The 17516-nt window shown below is 45.8% G+C and overlaps 2 protein-coding genes across 3 annotated transcripts; both read left to right on the top strand.

Annotated features, from left to right (window-relative positions):
- Positions 1–5781: 5781 nt before the first annotated feature.
- LOC112890168 (conserved oligomeric Golgi complex subunit 7) lies at positions 5782–13460 on the top strand. The gene is made up of 10 exons (XM_025957045.1): positions 5782–6230; positions 7008–7097; positions 7207–7326; positions 7404–7505; positions 7586–7836; positions 8003–8148; positions 8246–8444; positions 8595–9249; positions 12434–12766; positions 13001–13460. Exons 1-10 carry the CDS (start codon positions 5943–5945, stop codon positions 13277–13279), a joined length of 2463 nt encoding a protein of 820 aa, XP_025812830.1. The 5' UTR covers positions 5782–5942; the 3' UTR covers positions 13280–13460.
- A 713-nt stretch (positions 13461–14173) lies between these two features.
- On the top strand, positions 14174–17404 carry LOC112889530 (probable CDP-diacylglycerol--inositol 3-phosphatidyltransferase 2). Of its 2 annotated transcripts, XR_003228128.1 has the most exons (11): positions 14174–14330; positions 14636–14720; positions 14816–14865; positions 15111–15150; positions 15229–15273; positions 15356–15421; positions 15663–15777; positions 15994–16050; positions 16139–16237; positions 16559–16669; positions 17186–17404. XR_003228128.1 is itself a non-coding variant. In XM_025956222.1 (10 exons), the coding sequence occupies exons 1-10, from the start codon at positions 14294–14296 to the stop codon at positions 16610–16612; spliced, it is 648 nt and encodes a 215-aa protein (XP_025812007.1). In that variant the 5' UTR covers positions 14174–14293; the 3' UTR covers positions 16613–17068. The 2 variants fall into 2 exon arrangements, 1 of the variants encoding a protein (XP_025812007.1); XM_025956222.1 differs by lacking the exon at positions 17186–17404 and having other exon boundaries at positions 16559–17068.
- Positions 17405–17516: the final 112 nt, after the last annotated feature.

A 17516-nucleotide genomic window follows, 5' to 3' on the forward strand; every position in this document is an offset into this window, starting at 1 on the left:
AAACCACGTTCATCTGCCGCGGCGAATTCGGCGTCGAGTTCGCGCTGTGCAGAACGTATGCGCTCGTTGGCGCGCCTTCTGCGAACCGCACGAGCTCTGTTCCTTGCACGTCGCGCGTCGCGCTCGGCGTCGTTCTCGTTCTCGGCTTCTGCGGTGTCTTCATCTTCCGATATGCCGTCAAGTGCACCAATGGGGATGAGGGCGTCGTCGTCCCCTTCTTCAGCCATCAGGACTTGACGAGTTGCGAGTTCTTCGGAAGGGGCTTCGACTAGCTCAGTCGAGCCCTCGGATATGGCGGCCAACGCCCTGCCCTCTTGAAAAGGCAAAGGCTCCAGATGGGCTACCAATCGGTCTTCATGTCCGAGTGGGTCGGACAAGTTCATCCCCCTCCAATGAACAATTCGTCCTTCGGAGGTGGTGGTGATCATCAGCCCGCAAGCGGCCAGGTGATCCTCAGCCTCCCGACTTGCGGTGGCTTCGGAGCCTCCAGCCTGGAGCAAAGAGTCCAAGTCCTTTTCCAACGTGGAAAAAGGAACAGTAGAGACAGACGCTGCCTCGGTTTCCCTGGCAGAGTCAGAAAACGGCAACTCGTCGAGACTATCGACAAAGTCGTCGAGCCTTGCGGCAAGTGTTTTTAGCTTGAAGGTGTCGTCGACGGTGTGCCGACGGAAACCGCCTGCGCCGTTAGCGACGCAGACCCACGAGCCAAAAACGAAGGTTGTGCCCTCAAGGAACACAGGACTGGGGAACTTAAAAATCGCCATCGAGTTCTCCAGCGGATCTCTGATGCGCACCCCTACCTGGCGCGCCAGCTGTCGGGTTTTATCCGGCTGCCCACCAAGGGGTATACCCGAGGTGGTAGGTTTTAGGTTGGGATGCGCCGAGATCAGGAACTCGAAGGTGCAGACAACACAAGATTTAGACAGGTTCGGGCCGCAATATGCGTAATGCCCTACGTCCTGTATGATGGTTTGTATTGCCTTGATGTTGATCTGGTGATCTTATGTTTTGAGAGGGGTCCCTGCCCGCCCTTATATATCCGGGGGGACAGGGTTACATGAATCCTAGCCTGATACTAGCTCAGGAGTCGTACTCAAGTACAACTCGAGTAGTTTCCTTCTGTATCGACTAGTTCTACTCCGCATGCGAGTAGAATACAACATAAATGAGGTACAGGACATGTCCTATCCCCTAGTCCAATACGGACTCCTTAATGTACACAGCCCCGTGGCCCCGGGTCTGACACCGCCCGATCATCGGGCGGGAGGCGTGGGGCCGGGGACATCCCGCCCAACCAGCGGGCGGGATGCTCAAAAAGCTTTTTCCAGGCCCCTCGAGGGCCCCTTCGCGAATAAAAAATTTTTCTTATTCGCGAAGGGGTCCCTGAGGGAGCATCCCGCCCGGCCAGAGGGCGGGAGGCATCCCGCCCGGTCAGTGGGCGGGATGTTTAGAGCCATTTTTTTTTGTTATTTTCCTTTGGAATTTATGATTTACAATCTATTTGAAATTCAGACTGTTTTCAAATGCAATATTGATTCGCCATATTCTTTTGTGTACATATAAAATTTTAATTCAATTTTACGAAGAAGATTGCTGTATCTAAAATTCGTATGAAGATGGTTAAACGATAACGTTTTGCAACGTAGAATCCGAATATGACGACAGTACGATAGATCAACCGATTAAAAAGAAAATAGTATCATACAAAAACAGTTCAAATATAAAAAGTTCACCAAATCAGGAGAATCTACTCCGCATGTTCCGGACCTCGCGCTCTCTTGGGCCTCCCGCCCCTAGTCCTAGGCCGTCGGCGTATGTGGTCCTCCAAGTACGTAAATGCATCTGGAGCACGGTGAGGACGAGGCGGAGGAGGTGCAGGTGTGAAGGGGTCATCCTGGGACTGTGCACCTGGAGCGTCATATGTCTGGGATGGACCAATGATGTCAGGCTCGGCGCCGCCGCCCACCAGCTCTGACCAAGTGGCGGAGCCGCCCTCCCAGTCGTCCCAGTCCGGCACACCGAATGGACCACCGTATGCAGGAGCTCCCGTCGACCATGCATGCTGAGCATAGCCATAAGAGTACGGTGCAGCTGGCCTCGAGCCTGACGGGAGAGACGTTCCTGGAGCATAGGCGCCAAACGTCTGAGGCTCCATTCTTGCAGGAGGAGGTCCCATTGCCGTCGAGTGCATGACTACAAAAAGAAATGAAGTTAGTCGTGTAAATCATAGGTGATTGAAATGGCAATTATGAAGAACTTACAGCTTGAACTAGCGGCAGTACCGCTGGACGCTGCGTGCGGTGCTGTAGAGGTCGACGGGCCAGCTGTGTACACGTGGGCGGACGCATGAGATGAACTGGAGGTCCCCACGTCGTCTCTGCCGCGACACGTCAGTGCACGTAACGCTCGCGTCAAGCTGTCTTGAATCTTACGGAAGCTGTCCTTGTACTGTGCCTCCGGTACACGCACTCCACGTTCAATCAACGTGATCTGAGATGTAGCTTCGACCTCCGCGAAGTTGATCAGATCGATCTGCATACGTAATGGGATGCAGATTACTATTGGTATCGATCTTTTAGAAAAAAGATTTAATAATTCAAGTTACGAAACACGTACCGCGCCACGGTGGTCCTCATCACGGTACGAGGGATACGTGTCAGAAATGGTCGGCTGGTGCTGATCCTCCGCGTCATGAATACGTGAACGAGTGACGTACGGACGCGTGCGAAGGAGGTACCAGCGGAGGTATGCGTCGTATGACGCGTCCGTGTGTGGGTGCCATTCGTCCCACACATCGTCACGTGCGTGAAGCCACCCTTGCACGTACTCCTGCATCTTGACGACCCAGTTCACCTCGTTGGCATGATATCCCCTGCGCGAATATCTGTTGCGAACATTTGAAATTCAACATTGCTTTATGATAACGAATATATAAGTCATACAAAACGTGTTATCACAAACTTACTCGTGTACGTTGCGCGGCACGGCCTGGAACGCTCGAGGTACGAGAGGAAACTGCTGTCGTCGCCCGAACTGTCTCATCACACGCTCGACGCAGTACGGCTCGACGAGAATATCGAACACTAGGTTCGCCTTTGTCAGCCAGTACTCCTCGTCACGCGTGCAGAGGGAAGACAACCCATGCGGCGCACGTGTCTGGATAGCTGCAGCGGTGTACGGTGTCCAGATGACATCCTGTGGCCGCATCCGATCAAATTCGGACACGAACTGAGGGTATGCTTTTCGGACCTGCCGATGTGCCCAGCTCATCTGAAAAAATTACACAACTGCATCGGTACTCCTCGTATACAGAAACGTACAACAGTAAATTAAATAGCTTAAAAGAACTTACCCGTCGATCGGTCCAAAGCGAACCCATCGTGGGGCTATCCTCGTCCCACATCCCGTACATCTCGGGTGGATAAGGCTCTTCGCTGATTAGGGGACGTGCTATGGCGAATCGCTCGTACGACCATAGCTGCAGCAGAAGTGGGCAGCCTGTGATGACGGCAGTCCTCTCCGTCTTCAAACAGGCCTGGCAAAGACCTCGGTACGTCGCAGCAAGCACTGCCGATCCCCAGCTCCACCCAGGTACCTGGCCCGGCTCTGCATCCGCAATCGCGCGCGCGTATTGCATGAGCACCTTGTCCACGTAATTGCCGGTAGAGTTGTAGAAAAGAGTCCAGCCGAACAACCATAACAGATACGCCTCCAGGTATCGTGACACCTCGTACTGCCCAGCCAGAGGGTGCAGATCCTGAGCCTGTAATATATTTGTTCAAAAGTTAGAGGTACTCACATATGATTCAATTAAATTAAATAAAAAATAACTGGACTTACCCTAAATTGTATTACCCAACTCTTGGCGGGGCCGGGCAAATCAGGTACGTTCACAACAAGTGGCGGGTTCGCTGGACCAAACCGCTCCTGCAGCTCCACCCTCCAGAAAGGTGGCACGGCAACCGGGCCAACAGCTTCACCCGCAATGGGAAGCCCGAGCAGGTACGACACGTCCTGCAACGTGGGGGCCATCTCCCCGCACGGCAAGTGGAACGTGTGCGTCTCCGGACGCCACCTGTCCGCCAACGCTGCAAGTAGAGAGCGGTCCAGCTGCATCCGCTTCTTCGCGCCACCGTCTTGGCCGTCGCCGGCCTGAAGCATACGTGCGAGTGGCAGCAAACCAGCCTCACGTAACCTGTATATTTTGCATTGTGGTTACAATTATCTTACACGCTATATATTAGTTTCGTAAAAAAATATAAAGTATCACCTGTCAAGCCAGCGGTCGTCCAGGTGCAACAACTCCTTTGCTACACGAGGGCGCAACTCGTGAAGCTCCTGCCCCTCCACCGCAGCCAGGTACGACCTGTGCCGTTCATCGATGTGCGCGTCAAGGAGCTCTGGTGTCTGCGCCATATCTCCATGAAAAATATAAGTACCGTAAGACACATTCCTACAAACAATTGAAAATACTATAAACTATTTATAATAGAACTAAACTAACAAATATTTGTAAAAGCTATTCAAAATACTGAAACCTATTCGAAATATAACTACCCTAAAAAATATATCTAAAAACTACTGCAATTATAAAAACTATTCAAAATATAACTACCCTAAGAAATATATCTAAAAACTATTGCAATTATAAAAACTATTCAAAATATAACTACCCTAAGAAATATTTCTAAAAGCTATTCAAAATACCGAAACCTATTCGAAATATAACTACCCTAAAAAATATATCTAAAAACCATTGCAATTATAAAAACTATTCAAAATATAACTATCCTAAGAAATATTTCTAAAAGCTATTCAAAATACCGAAACCTATTCGAAATATAACTACCCTAAAAAATATATCTAAAAACTACTGCAATTATAAAAACTATTTAAAATATAACTAGACTAAGAAATATATCTACCAACTGTTAAAATATTCAAAACTATTTAAAATAGACCTATCCTAACAAATATTTCTAAAAACTATTCAAAATACTGAATTCTACGTATAACTACCCTAACAAATATTCGTAAAAATAATTAATAATTATACGATTATAATACCTCCAAACCGACGTGTGGACAGGGCTTCGCCGCTTCCTCTCCTCTTCTCCTCTCCTCCTTTTCTTTTTTCTGATTTTTGATGAATTTTATGAGAATTAGGGGGTGGGTGGGGGCTTAAATAGTGGGGGGGGGGACATCCCGCCCGTTGGATGGGCGGGTTGGGCCTCCCGCCCGTTGGGGGGGCGGGATGCCCCTCACCAGAACGTCCCGCCCAACCAACGGGCGGGAGGCCCACGTCCCGCCCTCCCAACGGGCGGGAGGCCCCTCGGAGGACACCCCGCCCGTTGGAAGGGCGGGATGTCGCCTGACTTTTCGCAAAGAGGCCCCTGCGAAGAGGTTTTCCTCCCCCCGCCGACCCCCCGCCCGTTGGATGGGCGGGATGCGTCATCCCGCTCTTTCATTGGGCGGGAGGTACCCATTTTTCAAAATTTCCCAAACCGGCACCCTTTTTTTGAATTTAAATTTCTTTTTAACCCTTTTTTAAAAAAAGTCCTGAGTTCTCCTGTAATCCATGCTTGCCTTGCCGCGGCGAATCTGGTGGAACGGGCTGAATTCAACGGGGGCCTCTGTAGTTGTGTTGGACTGCTGGGCCTTCCTTCAGCAGCCCTTTCAGGCAGTTAAGTCAAGTTCTCAGCCCACGAAAAGTTGACTCTCCTTCATTCAGTGGCCCATTCGCTGGCCCATACCCCTTCATTGCTTCTTCTTCCTTCTCCCGACTTGGCTTCTTCATCCTCCTGCTGAGTCCTGAACGCCAGTGGCTGGATCTAGTTGTTGAGCTCGAAGAGTGAGGTGGGGGTCCTCGCTGCCGGGGGGAGGTAGGGCGTCGCCCTACTGCTGTGTCCGCCACGGCTGCGCGGTCCAGGCGTGCGTAGGAAATGGTGGTGGTGGACGCGTCGGAGTTCGGGGCGGAGGGGTTCGACCCGAAGCAGTGGATCAACGCGGCGCTGGACGCGCGGCACCCGTCGGAGCCGCTCGACCGCTTCCTCGCCGACGCCGAGGAGCGCCTGAGGGCCGCGGCCGACGACGCCGCGGCCGCGCTCGAGCGGGACAGCGGCGACGCCCTCCGCCGCGTCCCGCTCGCGTGCCGCGACGCGCTCCGCCTCCGCGACGACGCCGTCGCCCTGCGCGGGCACCTCGCCTCCGTACTCCAATCCCTCAACCTGGTACGCGCCTCCGTCCCTCAGGCTCTCTCCTTATTGGACTTGGATCTCACGGGCATTCCCATGCGAGTATTACGCGAAACGGAGACGGATTACCTGGAGCTTTGAAATAGTACCGCGCTTAGTTGCTTTGCAATAGTTAAAGTGGATCTGGATCTCACGTTCCCTGTCCAGTCATGTCACTTTTTTTAATCTAGTCATGTCACGTATATGACCTGCATACAATTATAGTGTACAAGTAGTGCCAAGTTAACAACTGAGGCATTAGTTTGATCATTCCGGTTTCAGGGTTTATTGTCTCATTTTGTTACTAGTTAAAAATTGGTCTCAAAATGTGCCAGGGTTTTTGAAACCAAGCTATATTCTGACATAGTTCCATTAGCAGATATGTGTGATAAGATTAGTATGGGGTGTAGGCCATTTTATGTACTTGTGACATTAAGGTTATGGAAAAGTTAACATTCAGATCAATTCAGACATTTAGAACTGATGTCCATAAAACTTTCCATATTTTTCTTTAAAAAAAGAAGACGACGAGCCCTGGAATTCCAGTAATAGTGACATACTTCAGATAATAAAGTCCTGTAGAACGAGACGCAAAATCCTAAAAATATCTCTCATCCTTCAGTTGCGCAAGCACAGTACTAAACTAATCTCTCGGGCGGTCCTAGCCTCTCCCTTTGCCTCAGCTCGCTCCATCTTGTTGCACTGTATTCAGTTCCAGCTACACTTTGCCAAGGTGGCAGCTGACGAAGTATTCATGTTTATTTTTCCAACCAGGCGGAGGGCTCATCTGCTGAGTCAATAGCTGCACTAGCGCAAATTGATACTGTGAAACAACGCATGGAAGCAGCATATACAACATTGCAGGTAATGTCTATGTATAGTTATAGATCATGACACCTTACTGGAGTATTGTTTTACTAACATGTTCAATTCTTGTTTATTATTTATAACAGTCTGTTTGATGGAATGGCAGGATGCAGCTGGGTTAGCTCAGTTGAGTCAGAGTGTTGAGGATGTGTTTTCTAGTGGCAATCTTCCAAAGGCTGCAGAAACCCTGGCAACGATGAGACATTGCTTGTCAGCAGTCGGAGAGGTGTTTTACTCTCTGTAAAAAATTACAAACTGCATACACAAACCTGTTCCTTTTGCTTATAAAAAAGTTTCTTTCAGGTTGCAGAGTTTGCAAATGTGAGAAAACAGCTTGAAGTATTGGAAGAAAGGTTAGATGAAATGGTGCAGCCTCGTTTAGTGGATGCACTTTCTAATCGCAAGGTATCTCCCGCCACGAAACAGTAATTTGTATTAGTTACATGAAGCATCTCTGTTTTACTCAAAACCTTTTTTTTTGAAAGGTTGATGCTGTGCAAGATCTGCGTGGTATACTGATACGTATCGAGAGGTTCAAGTCACTGGAGGCGCAGTACACTAAAATCCATGTTAAACCTCTAAAGAAACTTTGGGAAGATTTTGACCTAAAGCAAAGAGCCAGCAGAGTAGACATGGAGAAGCTTGGTGGTGATAGCATTAATGGTCTCTCATTCTCAAGCTGGCTGCCTAATTTCTATGATGAGACACTGCTTTACCTTGAACAAGAATGGAAGTGGTATGCTTATTGTGATCTTCTCCCCCTTTGCTCTAACTTAAAATATTCTAGTTCTAAAATGGTTAAACAGAAGTCAGTTTTTCGAAGCAGCCTTTAAGTAATATATTTGGCATAAGCCCCATCAGAACTGCAAATTAACATGTGGATGCTACACTAATGCTCACAGGTGCTTGACTGCTTTCCCTGAAGAATACAAATCACTGGTACCAAAAGTACTTGTGGAGACCATGAGTGAGTTGAATTCAAGCTTTGTTTCTCGTGTCAACATAGCAACTGGGGATGTTGTTCCTGAAACCAGATCTGTTTCCAAAGGTAATTCGTAAACTGCTCACTAATTTCATAGTTATAAACCATGATCATGCTTGTTTTTTTCTTCAGAATGAACTGCAATTTTCTTCTCTGTACCCAGGTATACTGGACGTTCTATCAGGCGACTTACCAAAAAGCACCAAGTTACAGAATAAGCATCTGCAAGCACTAATTGAACTGCACAATATGACTGGCACTTTTGCTAGGAACATTCAACACTTATTTTCAGAATCAGATCTTGCAGTTGTGCTGAATACTTTGAAAGCTATTTATTCCCCATATGAAACCTTTAAAGCCAGGTAAACACTTGAACAGTTTTGGCTAATGCAAACAACAACAGCATCATGTTGCATCTTGTTACCAGCTGCGTTTATGACATTTCTTTGACACAACTGATGCTATAATACTAAGCGTTTAGTGCTGCATGCTATTTTTTGGGTGTCATGTAGGTATGGGCAGATGGAGCGTGCTATACTTTCTGCTGAGATGGCAGGTATTGACATCCGTGGGGCCGTCCCTCGTGGTGTTGGCGCACAGGGTATAGAGCTGAGCGAAACTGTCCGCAGAATGGAGGAATCCATCCCGCAAATGATAGTGCTTCTTGAAGCAGCTGTGGAGAGATGCATTGGTCTTACTGGTGGTACAGAGGCAGATGAACTGGTAATTGCTCTTGATGACATCATGCTTCAATACATATCTAATCTACAAGAAGCATTGAAATCCCTGAGGATAGTCTGTGGGCTGGAGAGTGATGGCTTGAAGAAAGATTCAGGTTTAGAGAAAAGGGAAGCACAACGATCGGTAGATGTTTCTGAAGAGGAAGAATGGTCTATTGTTCAAGGTGCTTTGCAGATTCTTACAGTTGCTGATTGCCTGACTAGCAGAACCTCAGTATTTGAAGCTTCTTTAAGAGCCACGCTTGCCAGGATTGGAACAAACTTTTCTCTTTCTGGCTTTGGTTCAAGCCTGGATAAATCACCCGAAGCAATTGCTGATGAGAATGCAGACTTGCCTCTTGGAGGGCGAGCTGCACTTGATATTGCAGCTATTCGCCTAAGTGATCTGCCAGACAAGTCTAAGAAGCTCTTAACTGTGCTAGAGCAGGTAAGTGTTATTGTTCTAAATTTCCGCATTTATTGTTACAACACAGGAGTCATCACTTGTGTCTCTTGACTGTAGCTGTACATCAGAATATTGATTGAACTTGCAGAGTGATGCATGATCTGCAATCATCACCTGGTTGAACTTGATAGATGAATCTTTAATTACTCATGTTTCCATAGCACCAAGTCCTGAGCTATCTTATCTTTGGTGTACCGTCTATGGTCCAGATTGTATCATTTCTTATTTCCATGAGTTACCATGTGTCTTTTCTTGCAAAAGACAGATTAGTTGTGTTGGATGAAAATTTCGCATTCTAGACAAATGTCTTTTCTTCATAGGAGGAGACCTCAATGGCCATGTGGGAGCGACTAATGTAGGATATGAGCGAGTACACGGGGGTTTCGGGTATGGTAGTAGGAACGAGGGGGGGGGGGGAGGATGTTTTGAATTTTGCGGTGGCCTACGACCTGCTGTTAGCGAATACCCTCTTTAGAAAGAGGGAGTCCCATCTAGTGACTTTCCATAGTGGACAATACTCGAGCCAAATCGACTTTATCCTTGCTAGGAGAGAGGATAGACGTGCATGCTTAGATTGTAAGGTGATATCTGGGGAGTGTGTTGCCCCCCAACAGAAGCTTGTGGTGGCGGATTTTCGTTTTCATGTACGTGCCCACCGGGACAAACGTGCCAAGATTGCGAGAACGAAGTGGTGGAAGCTTAGAGGGGAAGAGGCACAAACGTTTAAGGAGAGGATGCTAGGCGAGGGGCCTTGGGAAGAAGGAGCAGATGTAGATGATATGTGGCTAAAGATGGCGACATGTGTTCGGAAGGTGGCCTCAGAAGTGTTTAGTGTGAGTAGGGGAGGCAAGCAGGAAGTGAAAGAGACTTGGTGGTGGAATGATGAGGTACAAAGGGCTATTAAGGAGAAGAAGGAGTGTTTCAAACGCCTTCACCTCGACAAGAGCGCAACCAACATCGAGGGTTATAGATTAGCGAAGAGGTCTGCAAAGCGAGCTGCAAGTGTAGCGAAAGGTCAGGCTTTTGATGACCTCTATTAACGGCTAGGTTACGAAGGAAGGAGAGAAGGACATTTATAGGATCGCTAGGACCCGTGAGAGGAAGACAAGGGACATAAACCAAATCAAATGCATCAAGGATGGGACAGATCGACTTCTGGTGAAGGATGAGGAGATCAAGGACAAATGGTGAGAATACTTCGACAAGTTGTTTGATGGGGAAAATGAGGGTCCTACCTTCGAGTTGGACGACTCATCTGATGATACCAACAGACGCTTTGTGAGGAGGATTCAGGAGGCAGAGATCAGGGAGGCTTTGAAGAGGATGAAGGGAGGTAAAGCGATGGGTCCTGATGGCATCCCCGTTGAGGTGTGGAGATGCCTGGGCGAGAGGGCGGTAGTATGGTTAACTAAGCTTTTTAACCTAATTTTCCGGGCAAACAAGATGCCGGAGGAATGGAGAAGTATATTAGTACCGATCTTCAAGAACAAGGGAGATGTTCAAAGTTGTACTAACTACCGGGGGATTAAGCTGATGAGCCATACGATGAAGCTTTGGGAGAGGGTTATCGAGCATCGCCTAAGAAGATTGACAAGGGTGACCCAAAACCATTTTGGGTTCATGCCTGGGAGGTTGATTATGGAGGCGATTTTCTTAGTACGACAGTTGATGGGGAGATATAGAGAGGAGAAGAAGGACTTACACATGGTCTTTATTGACCCGAGAAGGCGTATGACAAAGTACCGAGAGACGTCATGTGGTGGGCCTTGGAAAAACACAAAGTCCCAACTAAGTATATTACCCTCATCAAGGATATGTACAAGGATGCGATGACTTGTGTTCGAACATGTGATGGCGATACCAGTGACTTTCCAATTAAAATAGGACTACATCAGGGGTCAGCATTGAGCTCTTATCTATTTGCTTTGGTGATGGATGAGGTCACAAGGGACATATAGGGTGATATCGCTTGGTGTATGCTCTTTGCTGATGATGTGGTGCTAGTTGACGAGAGTAGGGCAGGGGTTAATATGAAGTTGGAGCTGTGGAGACACACGTTAGAGTCGAGGGGGTTCAGACTGAGTAGGACCAAGACTGAGTATATGATGTGCGACTTTAGCCCGACTAGGCATGAGGATGGGGACGTTAGCCTCGAAGATCAAGTGGTGGCCAAGAAGAATACTTTTCGGTATCTAAGATTAATGCTTCAGAAAGATGGAGACATTGATGAAGATGTTAGGCATAGAATTTCAGCCGGTTGGTTGAAGTGGCGGCAGGCTTCTGGCGTCCTTTGTGACAAGAAGGTGCCACAGAGGCTAAAAGGTAAGTTCTATAGGACGGCGATCCGCCCGGCGATGCTATACGGTGCTGAATGTTGGCCTACAAAAAGGCGACATGTCCAGCAACTGAGTGTAGCAGAGATGCGTATGCTGCGTTGGTTCTGCGGGCATAAAAGAAGGGATAGAGTTCGGAACGAAGAGATTCGAGATAGGGTCGGGGTGGCACCTATCGAGGAGAAGTTGATTCAACATCGGTTGAGATGGTTTGGACATGTACAACGGAGGCCTCCCGAGGCGCCGGTGCGTAGGGGAGTTTTAAAGCGGGGAGATAATGTAAGGAGAGGTAGAGGTAGACCTAGACTAACTTGGGACGAGACGGTTAAGAGAGACCTTAAGGAGTGGAATATCGCTAAGAAATTAGCTATGGATAGGAGCGCTTGGAGATTAGCAATTAACGTACCTGTACCGTGACTTTTGTTACTTTTTGTTTAAGCCCTAACTCTTCCTTTGGCTTGTGCCCTTTTTATGTTTCTTATTCATGTTTTCTGTGGGTTTCATCTCTAGCCTACCCCAACTTGCTTGGGACAAAAGGTTAAGTTGTTGTTGTTGTTGTTGTTGTAGACAAATGACAGATTCAGTTGCTTTTCTATATTTACTTGTTTGAGTAGTCGCTGTAGAAACATAAGGAGTACATTCTAGGATTCATCTAGAATATCTGCTTTCGGAGGAAATTGTGTTCTAATCATTTTAACTTGCCTTTTCTGCTCTGTATTGCTAGTTATTTAAACTAGGTTCTGCTTAGAACCTACTCATGCCCTGCAGATTTTCCCACCCAGGTTTATCTGCCCTGATGTTCTCCGACTAATGTTTTATTTATTTTGTTACAGTCAAAAGATCCAAGGTTCCATGCTCTTCCTCTCACATCACAGAGAGTTGCAACCTTCTCAGACACAGTAAATAAATTCGTCTATGATGTGCTCATATCTAAAGTTCGGCAACGTCTCAGTGAGGTTGCTCGCCTCCCAATCTGGTCATCGGTGGAGGAACAGGGTGGTCTTCCTCTTCCAAGCTTCAGCGCCTACCCGCAAGCTTATGTAACCAGTGTTGGAGAGTATCTCCTCACTTTACCACAGCAGTTGGAGCCACTCGCAGAAGGTATCTCAGGCAACGAGGCTGGCAATGACGAAGCCCAGTTCTTTGCCACTGAGTGGATTTTTAAGGTAATATATGGGAAATCTTTCTACTTATGTACCTGTGAAACGCAAAAATCTACTATCGTTCAGTGCTAATTTGGACACTATATAGGAAGAGTGAATTATCTTTGATATGCTGACCACAATTGAATAGAAGTTTACTTTGAATGTTCCCACATTTTATCGTAACTCGTAACACAAGTCTACTATTGATGTTTGAACGATCAAGTTTTGATTCTCATCTCTGCTTCCACGTATCAGGTCGCCGAGGGTGCCACTGCCTTGTTCATGGAGCAGCTGCGTGGAATCCACTACATCACCGACCGAGGCGCGCAGCAGCTCGCCGCGGACATTGAGTACCTGAACAACGTCCTCTCTGCACTCTCGATGCCGATCCCTCCGTTCCTGTCCACCTTCCACGCCTGCGTCTCGACCCCGAGGGACCAGGTCCGTGGTCTGATCAAATCAGAGGGCGGAAGCCAGCTCGACCTCCCTACTGCCCATTTGGTGTGCAAGATCCGGCGGATCTCACTAGATTAGTGAAGCGAAATTGTCGTAGCCTCCCCCCATTCCGCAAGTTTTATTTCACTTCTTCTATCCTTTTGCTTTTGACCTTTTGTTGTGACAATGAGTTTTGACTTGTATACGTTGTAACCGTACTGCTTGCATATAGTGAAAATAATCATATATAGAAGAATTCATTGCAAAGTTGAAAAAGAAAGACAGAAAGAAAGAGGAGCTGCGTTTACGTAGGAAGAGGACACTTCACTCAAATGCACATCTCATGAGATTAGACGATGCATGCTTGTCATAAGAAATGAACGGTCAGGAACTCAGGATACAATGTTAACAGACTATCTGCTCGCTATGGAGCTGGCTTTGTCGCCGATGGAGCTTGATGCTGCCAATGTTGTTGGTGCGTGCATGATGGGCCACGTCCACAACTCTTCTCGGTGGGTATCGACTATCATGCGTCTTCGCTGGGTGTCGTCGCTGCGTATGGAGTTGAGAGGTGTGGCGTCATTGCAGCGTGGCAGCTTTCCCCGGTGTCGCAATGCCGCTTCTAAGGTGATGTTTGTTTGAGCTTCTCAATATTTTTGAACCATCAGCTTTAGGACGTTTAAAAATCAAATGGCCTCAAAAATTAGTAGAAGCACCATGTCATAAGCTTTTCGGTTTCTAGCTTTTAAGTACATCTCAAAAGCTAGTAATCCAAAATTTCCAAAAGCTTAAATAAACGAGATCTAAGGGTACCACCACGAATCCCTTCATGCATCTGCGTGCAGCTTCTCAACTAGGCTCGCATGGAGCAAATGAATTAGAGTCGGAAAGCTGCTTAACCTCATCTCCTCAACACCCCCCCCCCCCCCCCCCCGGACTATCGATTGCTTGTAAGAAATATATATTATTTGGATCAATATGTGTAATACTGTAATGATATACTTATCTTACAGGAACCCCAATAAGTTTACTGCTTCCATCAAGTGAGGAACTGCATGTCTCCGAGAACTTAATTGCTCCTGATCTTCCGTGGCACAAGTATCGTCTGAGAAAATGCCACCAGTTTATCTTTACATCCCTAATATTATTGGTATCTTTCTGTTCCCAAACCCATCTTTCAATTATTTGTATTCTTTTCCTCTTCTTTATATCCCAAAGTAACTGGATAATACCATTAGTGACTTGTGCAACTGGAAACATTGCCTATTTTCTGTCATTGATTTCGTACTTCATTCTTGTTCTAGTATCTATATCAGAAGCACCATCTGTATCGTAGTCTTGTTCCACTTTGTTGCCCTAGAATAGCAACACAAAAGAAACCAGAAATTTAATAGCGTATATTCTTCAACCAACAAGGCATATGTGACTTAAAATTCAGGAATTGTCATTGTGCAGGGTATTTCAGGATCATCATAAATTTCATAGCTTTTGCTGTTTGCTATTCCAACAAGGCACTCTTTGCTATCCTTTACTTCATCAGGTGAGTCTCTTAGATTTATCTGCAGACCACTTGTGTTCAATATGCTATGCAAATGATTTAAGTATATGGTTCTGACATCCTTGCAAACATGTCAGTTTTGTCCTTGATGGCGTGGATGGCTGGTTTGCACGGAAGTTTAATCAAGGTAACAGTTCAAATTCTCCTTGTTTTGAAATCATGTAGCTTGTCCATGTGTAAAGAAGGTTAATTTCTGACTTCTTTGCTACGATGAAATCTCATTGCACGGTATGCTTAAGAACTTTCAAATGGTTATTATGCTGAAACAGTGGTCTCAGCTAAAATCTCCTTAGTCCTGTTATTTTCCTAGTGTATAAGCTATCTGGTAAGTTATGAAATTATCTGATCAGATTATCTCATTGTATGAATCAGCATCAATATTTGGAGCTGTGTTGGACATGGTTACAGATAGGTACTCCTTGAATAAATCTTTGAACTCTGGATATGTATTGTGAATAATAATTTCACAGCTCACATTGCTCTTCTTCAGGGTTAGCACTGCTTGCTTGTTGGCCCTTCTCTCCCAATTTTACAGGTACATAAAGCAGAACTGCTTGTATCGATTTGTTTTGAACATCAATGCCGCTTAAAGATTCTAATTGCTAATATTTTTACAGGCCTGGCTTGGTCTTCTTGATACTGCTTGGGTTGGATATTACAAGCCACTGGTTTCAAATGTATAGGTCAGTTTTCTCTACCATTCTGTTCAGTTCTTGCAAGTTCCCAGTTTGTCTTTCCAGTCAGCACCTAAACCTGTTCTCAAGTTAATCGAGGGAACATAATAAATTTGACTACCAATTGCATCTTCAATAATTGTCTAATGCTTTTATGATGCATGTGTTATGTGCTGCTCATTTGTTCAAGAGTTTCTTATATTCAACTTTGTTAGTTGCTAACTATGTGATGACATATTTTCTGTACTAGTTCGTTCTTGTCAGGTAAGACTAGCCATAAGGATGTAAAGCACACAGGCAATTGGCTTCTGAAATTATATTACGGGTACAGGCCATTCATGGCCTTCTGTTGTGTTTCTTGTGAGGTATGTGATCGTTCGTACATTGCACTATCTGCAAAATCTATGATTGTGCTCTGCAGTTTCAATTCATGCAAATGTTGAAAACATGACAGTTGAATGTTGTGTTGTGGACTGAGCAATATCTCTACAGTCAGCACATCTATCAAGCTTTTACTCAGCTAAGAAAATAATCTTAGTATGTTTCACCCTCTAACCTATTTCTTTTACCTAATTTTACAGGTTTTATATATTATCCTCTTTCTCTTTGCTGATGACAAGTCGACAAGCGTGCTTGGTGTAAGATCGCATCATTTCCATATTTGCCCTTTCCAGTTGACATCTGAATCATATAGCATATGACATTTCTGTATCAACATTTTAACAGGTATGCAGAGGTATCCTGAATCAAAGCCCCCTCATTGTCTTGGTGTTTGTTTCCACTCTAATTGGCTGGGCAGTGAAACAAGTTACCAATATCATTCAGGTATTCACACTTGAACTTTCCTGCGATCCCTTTCTATTTGCACATTTGCATATATTTAGCTGGAAAAACTGTGGCATCACAAGAGATGTAGATAGATAAAAGGTGAAAAAATGGGGTACTAACGATGCAGTATTTGTACCTACGGTGTAGTCAGGTGTTCCATGATAATCTTTGCCATACTGTCACATGTCATCATTCCGAATTTTAGGTCTATATGGTGCTAGAACGGTCGCATATTCTACCTGGCTATAAAGTGCGATTGGTTAGTAAATTCAATATGAAGCTCAAAATTCTGACATCCATGTATTTTCCTGTGTACAGATGAAAACTGCTGCAGACGCATGTGTCGTGTATGATCTGAAGCGCAGCAAGTAAAGCGTGAAGGCACCGGTTTTGTTCAGTTTGTATTGATATTATCCAAGGAAAAATCCCGTGAGTCTTGTACACCATGATTCATACATACGGTGGCTACTTCTTGTGTGCCTTGACATCTTTCTGACTATGCTTATCTGTTGGGATGAGACGGCAACTTGCTGTGGGAAGAACATAAAGAAAACAGAGGAGATAAACGTTTTTCGGAGAAAGCAGAGGCTGTTAAGTTGTTTGTCAGTGTTTGTTCACTATAGTTGGATGCAGAGCATGACCTTTGTTAGCTGGAGTAGCCTTTTGAGTTGATCTGAACGATGTTTACAAGCTGCATTTTTCAGAGTCCAGGAATATATGAAATTTTAGAATTGCAAAACTTATTTTTCCCTCAGAGGGTTAAATATTCGCCTTGTAGCATGCACTATCATGTTTGCTGTGCAAATAGGCATCTAATTTTTTTGGTTATCTTACCTTGTGTTCCTTACAATTATCTGATTTTTTTTGTTATCTTGCCTTGTGTTCCTTACAAATATCCTTTCGTCAATTTTTGTTGATAAATTTATTTTTTGTGATCTCCTTAAGTTCATTCCAAAGGCTGAGGGTGATGATACTGCGTGGCTCATGCAAACATTCACATACTGTGTGGGCGGTAAAAACGGCTCGCGGCCGACATGAAGAATTTTACACCGATGCTTAACATTTCAACTGATAGACATGTGCTAGACATTGAGGTGGCAGTGCTGAAACACTGGTGGTTGCAATGTGAAATCGTGAATTCCCCTGGGCGACCGTACGAAGAAATGGACGGCTGGGTTACGAACAGCTAATGCTACTTGCAGCCATTGGCGTTTCTGGTACCAAGCAGTCCAAGTACTTCCAACTTAAGAGTTTTCTTATCAGATAGAAAGAGAAC

The sequence above is a fragment of the Panicum hallii genome, chromosome 4, assembly GCF_002211085.1.
Source record: "Panicum hallii strain FIL2 chromosome 4, PHallii_v3.1, whole genome shotgun sequence".
Taxonomy (NCBI): Eukaryota; Viridiplantae; Streptophyta; class Magnoliopsida; order Poales; family Poaceae; genus Panicum; species Panicum hallii.